Raw genomic sequence first — 7,186 nt, 5'->3', positions numbered from 1 at the left:
GTGGAGCAGTCAATGAAAAAGAAGAAAACCCTTGGTGAGTTGGATTGGCACAGTGGCTCCAACAATGAACTCAAGCACAACAATTCTGAGGTTGGCGCAGGACTGGTCAGTGTTTCATTCTGTTGTACAGACAGTAGTTATGACAGCACCTAAGAACTATATCAACAAAGAGTTGAAAAGGAAATTTATGAAATAATATCTTTTAATGTTAAAAAAAATTATTAAAAACCACACCCATGGAGTCAATTCCAACTCATGGTGACCCTATAGGACCCTCTAGGTCAGAGGAGAAGTGCCCCAGAGAGTGCCTGGTGGATCCAAACTGCTGACCCAAACAAAATGTTTGTAAAACCTCTACACTAAAAATATTGCCAAGAGGAATCAACGAGAACTAAACAAACAGAGAGATACCTTGTGTATGCAAATTGGCTTTTAGTTTTAGCGAAAGTAAGGCTTGGTGACAAAGTGAAGCAACTACATTTCTGATTAACTGCCCATAGGAAGACCGCGTGTTGTTAAGATGTCAGTCTTCTCAAACTGACCTATTGATCCAATAAAATCTCAACCAAACTCCTGGAAAATAACTTTTGTGCAATTGGACAAGTTCATCATAAAATTTATATAAAACTATCAATGATAAAAATGAAAATAGTGTTTGTTTCTGTGGGGTTATTCCTGTGGCACTTATGAAAGGGGAACAAGGGAGCCGTTTGAAGTGATGAAAATGTTTTTTTCTCTTGATTCTTGATTTACATGGTAATTATACCAGTGTTTTTTATACACAAGGATAATTCATTGAGATGTATAATTAGTATTTACACTCTTGCGGTAACCCTTTTCAAAAAAAAAAAACCTGGGGGAAAAATGCTATTTACAATAACGTCATAAGAAACAGGAATACTTCAAACAAAATATTCAGAACAAAAATAACCAGAATTTCAAGATGGAGAAAACTATGTTACCTTTTTTATTTCATCATTAAAAGAACAAATACCATTTTGACCCAGAATGTATACTTCTGGCAATAATTCTAACAAGCATGCAAGATTCTTCTTACTGGATGCTTTTTTCAGATTTTTTTTTTTTGGTCGTGAGAAATGGAGGTAAGTCTACATTTGTTTTAGGTATTGGTAAAACAATGGTGATAGATAAAGGAAAAATGTTAATAGTAGTGAAAATTTATAAAAATCATGAATTTATAGCAATAGAAAATGATTTAAAAATCTGGTGAACAAGATATTGAAAATAAATAATTGCAATAAATGATTCATATATAATTGCACGTATATTAATTTAGAATAGATGTAGAGGTTTAAGAACACTTGACAAGTTATGTATCTAATTATACAAATTGTTGTTAATGCGTAAACCAAAACTAAACACGTTGCCATCAAGTCGATTAGGACTCAGAGCAACCCTACAGGACAGAGTAGAAGTGCCTCATGGGGCTTTCAAGAAGCGGCTGGTGAATTTGAACTGCTGACCTTTTGGTTATCAGGCAAGCTCCTAATCACTTCCGCTCCAGGCTCCTGTTAATGTGTACTTACTTTTATTTATTTAAAGTTTTCATTGTGCATTAGGTGAAAGTTTATAGAGCAAATTAGTTTTCATGTTTATTACTTTTAAAGAGTAACTACAAAATATTTTGATGTATTTGCGTAAATAAATGTGTGGAAGTATATACATTGTAATGTAAGCTGTATAAAAAAAAAAGCTGTATAGTTTATGGTATTTCACATACTTTTCCTATTTTTGTTCCCTAGTATAAATTTCCCAAATACAATAAATAATTCATGCAACAAATCAGTGATCAAGAAACGTGATCTCTTTATTCTCCTCTCCTATGATATGTATCGGATTAAGCAATGTGACAGTAAAATGAAGCAAAACTTGCATTTTATAATCTGTTTCTTCTGCTTTCCTGCTCTTCAGTATGACTGGGAACACTCAATTGGAGAAAGTGATTTTTATTTTAAATGTGCTATGTATACATTGCTTTATATATATACCTACATATATATACATATTTGATAATTAATGACATTGCTACCGAGATGTTGAGGTGTGTTTCAAGCTTGGTTAAACAGATTGAAAATATAAAACTTTTATAATGAGGTTGTACAACAATATTCATGTTGCACCCAACATAGTTTACATAAAATTAATTTTTCACCAAAACCGAGTGTCTGATGCTGCATCCCCCTGTCTCCAAGGACACTGTCGCCAACCGTGCCTTTGTTACCACACTTTATTTTTTTCCTCCAAATTGTATTACTCGGAAGACTCATTAGTGATCTTGTTTGTGGGTTACCAAGGACACTTTGGTCACTCAGTTAGTTGCATTATTATCAAACAAAGCAAACGTGAAGCCCGATGTAGTAAACTCACTTGCTGCCCTGAGAGGTCAGAATAGCAGCTCTCCTGAAACATGAAAGGATTCCTGACATTCCATAACCCTCATTTGTTACTACTTTTTTTTCTTTCTCGTGGAAATTATACTAGTCCAACAAGGAACTCCATGTAATTGGATAAAGATGGGTACTTCAGAGAGCTCTATGCACTCCAGAGTTGTCGTGAATGTGACACTGGATTCATAAGCAAAACTCAGCAGAAGTTCACTTGAAAATCTTCATCCCAACTGCGTTTCCAACCTAGAAGTTTTAAGACTTGATGTGTTTCAACAGCCAACACAAACTATGACTGAAATTTGTGAGTTGTGAGATTAAGTTTGTCATCTTAATTATATCTGCTTCTGTGTAATCTGAGTCTTATTATTCTGTGGAGGAAAATGTGTTTTATAAATCTTTTAAAAATCGGAGATGTAAGTGATAATTTTTACACTTGGCAAAATGCCTATTTTTTCATTTTTAGAATGCACTTTCTGTGGATATCCAAATGTCATTTTTGGGGAGCTTTTATGCATAGAAATATATTGGCATTTAAAGTGGCTTAGAATTATGTATATTGCCAACATCATATAAAAAAAGACCTATATATGCATATGATGGCATAGTCATACTTCACAATCCCCCAGAAGAATGACATATTGTCTGAAGTTGCATTATCTCACTACCTTCCCTGCTCAGATTTCAGACACATGTTTCGAAAGTAAAATAAAAACCAGTTGGTCACATTTCACTGTCAGGCACCTGTTAAATCTTGCTTCATTATACTTTGTAGTATCTTAAGAAAAATAAAATAAAATGTTTCTAAAGTATTGAATATTGCCCAGTGTTGATAGGGCTGAGGAAGTTTACTCAGTGATATACACTTTACCTGAGGTCTTAGAAGGAGGGATGGAGAAAGGTAAGAGAGGCAACTTCAGTGACATAGCAATATGATCTAATGTAGTTGTTCAATGTGTCCATAAATTCCCAGAGAGTGTTCTAGTGTCGGGAAAACCATGAGCCATATCAGTTCTTCCTTATGTTATAAACTGTATCCATGAAGCCATAACTGTACTCACAGCTCAGGTAGACAGAGTTGATCTGTCTACCATTCATAAAGAACACATTAATTTACCCAGTGAAGTGAGTTCACATGCAAAGAAATTGGGGTCTCCAGGAAAACGTTTCATGACACACTGATGAAGAAAAATTTCAAACCTAGAGACACTAATTCTAAAATGAAATGACAGGAATTGATGAAAACGCAGAGGGATGTCAGTTATGATGAGTGGTGAAGTTGGATGAAGACTACATTAGGAAATAACGACAGATAAAAGGTTAAGGGTAAAAAATAGCGCCTGTAGATCTGTAGGGTATTTGAAGTTAATTTATGAGAGTATTTCATGCAAGGATGAATGGAAAGCCTTTAATTAGCCAATAAGATTTGCTGCATTCTGTACCGCGGTAGAATATAAGAATTACTTAGGGGCAGAGAAAGCTAAGAAGGAGTCAGGAGGGGAGCTGCAGCTGCTCTGTGTGTGTGTATGCAAGTGTGCGGGCAGGGTTTAGACACGTTCATTGAAGAGAATCCGTGTGTGCTATGAACAAAAACAGAAAAAAAATTCTTTGAACATAAGAGCTAGAACGGAGACTTCAAGAGACTATAGAATGTTCATAGTGAACCCAAGTTATCTGACATACTTAGCACTTTATGGAGCAAAGTGCAATGCAAATATACCAAGCAAATAATTATTGAGCTGAATGACATCTGTGCTCCTTATGAAGTGAGAGACTAGTAACAGTCAAAAGCAATTCTTTTCAGAGTGTGGATTCAAAATGTAAAAACTGTTGATCATATATTTTAATGAATTAAAAAAAAGCCTGAATATGATAGATACTGTTAAAATGATCTATAATAAAATATCTCTAAATATGACATGCAGATTGGACAGAAGTCAGGAGTCAGTGATGACAAACCGCACAGTAACGACATTCATCCTGCTGGGACTGACAGATGACCCACAGCTGCAGGTTTTGATTTTTATCTTTCTCTTTCTCACCTACATGTTGAGTGTAACTGGGAACCTGACAATCATCACACTCATCTTACTGGATTCTCACCTCAAGACAGCCATGTACTTCTTTCTACAAAATTTCTCCTTCTTAGAGATCTCATTCACATCTGCCTGTATTCCCAGATACTTGTACAACATAGGAACAGGTGACAAGCTCATTACCTATAGTGCCTGCGCCAGTCAAGTATTTTTTACTGACCTCTTTGGTGTGACAGAATTTTTCCTCCTGGCAGCCATGGCCTATGACCGCTATGTGGCCATCTGCAAACCCCTGCACTACGTGACCATCATGAACAGCACAGTCTGCAGAAGACTTATATTTTGCTGTTGGGCGGCTGGTCTGTTTATTATAATCCCCCCACTCATCCTGGGCTTGAATCTGGAATTTTGCAATTTGAATACTATTGATCATTTTATCTGTGATGCATCTCCCCTCCTGAAGATCTCCTGTTCAAATACTTGGTTCATGGAACAGACTGTTTTAATCTGTGCTGTGCTGACTCTCATTATGACACTTATGTGTGTCTTTCTGTCCTACATTTATATCATCAAGACAATTCTAGGATTTCTGTCTGCCCAGCAAAAGAAAAAAGCCTTTTCTACTTGTTCTTCCCACATGATTGTGGCTTCTATCACCTATGGAAGCTGCATCTTCATCTACATTAAACCTTCAGCAAAGAATTCAGTGGCCATTAATAAGGGTGTGACAGTGCTCACCACTTCCATCGCCCCCATGCTGAATCCCTTCATTTACACCTTGAGGAACAAGCAAGTAAAACAGGCCTTCAATGACTCAATGAAAAGAATTGTAATATTTTCAAAGAAATAGGGGGATGTGAAGTATAATTTACACGTTAGAGTGAACTTCCCAAACTCTGTAGTCAGGTCAGCTTTCTCAAAACACTGTCTTAACTTATCCTGGTCTAGGCATTCATTTTCTTATAAACATTCTCCCTTAATAGGCATGTTAGTAATATTCTCCCTTAATAGACACATTAACAGCATTCTAGAATTTAAATTTTGGCTTCATCTCCAAATCAGTAATACCAAAAAGTAAAACACAACAAAATAAAATGAAAGCATATCTCCAAATTGGGAACACCAAAACAGAAAAAAAAAAAAAAAAATGTAGGTTGATGAATTTTCCAGTAAAAGAATAAGTTATGATCACCATTGCTCCTTCCAAGTAAACCTTCTGAACTGATACACTCATTGATTCCCTTAACAAATACTTACTGGTATGTTCCTTGGGCCAGTTATCCTCTCAGGCACTAGAAATAGAGGAGCGAATAAAATCACCAAAAACCTGCTCCATGTGCCCTCAGAGGTAAAAAGGAAACAATCATATATTAAAGAAAGCAAAAAAGTTAACTTGTGCTCAAATAAACACTTTTGTCTTGAAAGTGAATTATAAGCCTTACAATTCTGAAAGAATATCTGAAATATTAAAACTGTAAAATTACGAGATTTGTAAAGATATTGAATTGATAATAACCAAAACCTTTATTTTCCTCACCTTTGTACTGATCAGGCCTTCAGTAACTTGCAATATCTAATGGGAAGCACACATATTTATCTCAGTGGCCTTTATTCCCATAACAGTGTGCTGTGCCACTAGGGTTCCGTTTTCCTATGTTCTTCTTTAATCTTTTTAAGGAGGGTGAACTTAGTTCAAATTTTTTTAAACATGCTAAATATTTAAGTCATACCTTTTTTTCCTCTATCATGTTTAGGTCGACCTTTGTTAGTTCAACCACAGGTTGGTTAATTTTCCTAATAGATTCATCCAGATTCTGTCATGTTAGGGTATGTCCCATGGTAAACTATATGAAGTCAAGGAATTTGGGATTTTTTTTAAAGCTACTCACTGTTTAAAAAATTAACCTTGAACTCATGTTTTCTAATTCAGATCCCATATCTACTCTTACTAGCTGTGAGATTTTTAGTTTCCTTCTGACTGGATCATATAGTACATTAAAAAAAAAATCATTACTACAAAATTTACATACTATAAAGTTTTCCAATTCAGAGTACCTGATTCAATTTTAAGTCTTTATAAAAAGTTGTACATCCATCATCATAATGTTACTTTAGAACATTTTTATAACCCCAAGGGGAGCCTTGTGCCCATCAGCAGTCATTCTGTCCATCCCTTTCTTCCCAGCCTTGGTGATTTCATTGTTGTTAGCTGCTGTCCAGTCAGCCCCTGACTCCGTGGCGATCCCAAGCACAAGTGAGTGAAATGCTGCCCGATACTGTTTTATCCCCATGATCAGCTGTGAATCAGCCCATTATGATCCATGGGGTTCTCACTGGCTGATGTTTGGCAGTATATTGCCAGGTCTTTCTTCCTAGTCCATCTTACAGATGTGTGACAGCTGCAAGTGAGGTACATTGGCTGGGAATGAACCCCAGTCTTTGCACATGGAACGTGAGAATTCTACTTTACTACCAATGCATTATTTCCCAGCCTTAGGCAACCACTAATATACTTTCTTTCTCTATAGATTTGCTCATCCTGGACTTTTCATATAAATAAAATTATGCAGTATGTAACATTTCATGGCTGGCTTCTTGGAAGTCCATCTACTTTAATGTAAAACTATTTTTCCTTTGCATCTGCCCTGTTCCTACTTGCTTTCAGCTTACCCAAATTATTCTGTTTCTTTTCACATTTGAGATTTTTCTATTAGTTTGTAAGTTATACACTATGCTCTTTTTTAT

General features: G+C 35.7%; 1 protein-coding gene across 1 annotated transcript; it reads left to right on the top strand.

Annotated features, from left to right (window-relative positions):
- The first annotated feature begins 3,301 nt into the window (after window positions 1-3,301).
- Window positions 3,302-5,427, top strand: LOC100669537 (olfactory receptor 6C2-like). The gene has a single exon (XM_003405536.3). It carries the CDS (start codon window positions 4,275-4,277, stop codon window positions 5,289-5,291), a length of 1,017 nt encoding a protein of 338 aa, XP_003405584.3. The 5' UTR covers window positions 3,302-4,274; the 3' UTR covers window positions 5,292-5,427.
- Window positions 5,428-7,186: the final 1,759 nt, after the last annotated feature.

This window comes from Loxodonta africana, chromosome 4 (genome assembly GCF_030014295.1).
Source record: "Loxodonta africana isolate mLoxAfr1 chromosome 4, mLoxAfr1.hap2, whole genome shotgun sequence".
NCBI lineage: Eukaryota > Metazoa > Chordata > Mammalia > Proboscidea > Elephantidae > Loxodonta > Loxodonta africana.
This window is presented reverse-complemented; position numbering and strand designations above follow the sequence as displayed.

Excerpts from the sequence above, each read along its gene's own strand:
- LOC100669537 (XM_003405536.3), top strand. The coding sequence starts at position 4,275 with ATGATAGATACTGTTAAAATGATCTATAATAAAATATCTCTAAATATG.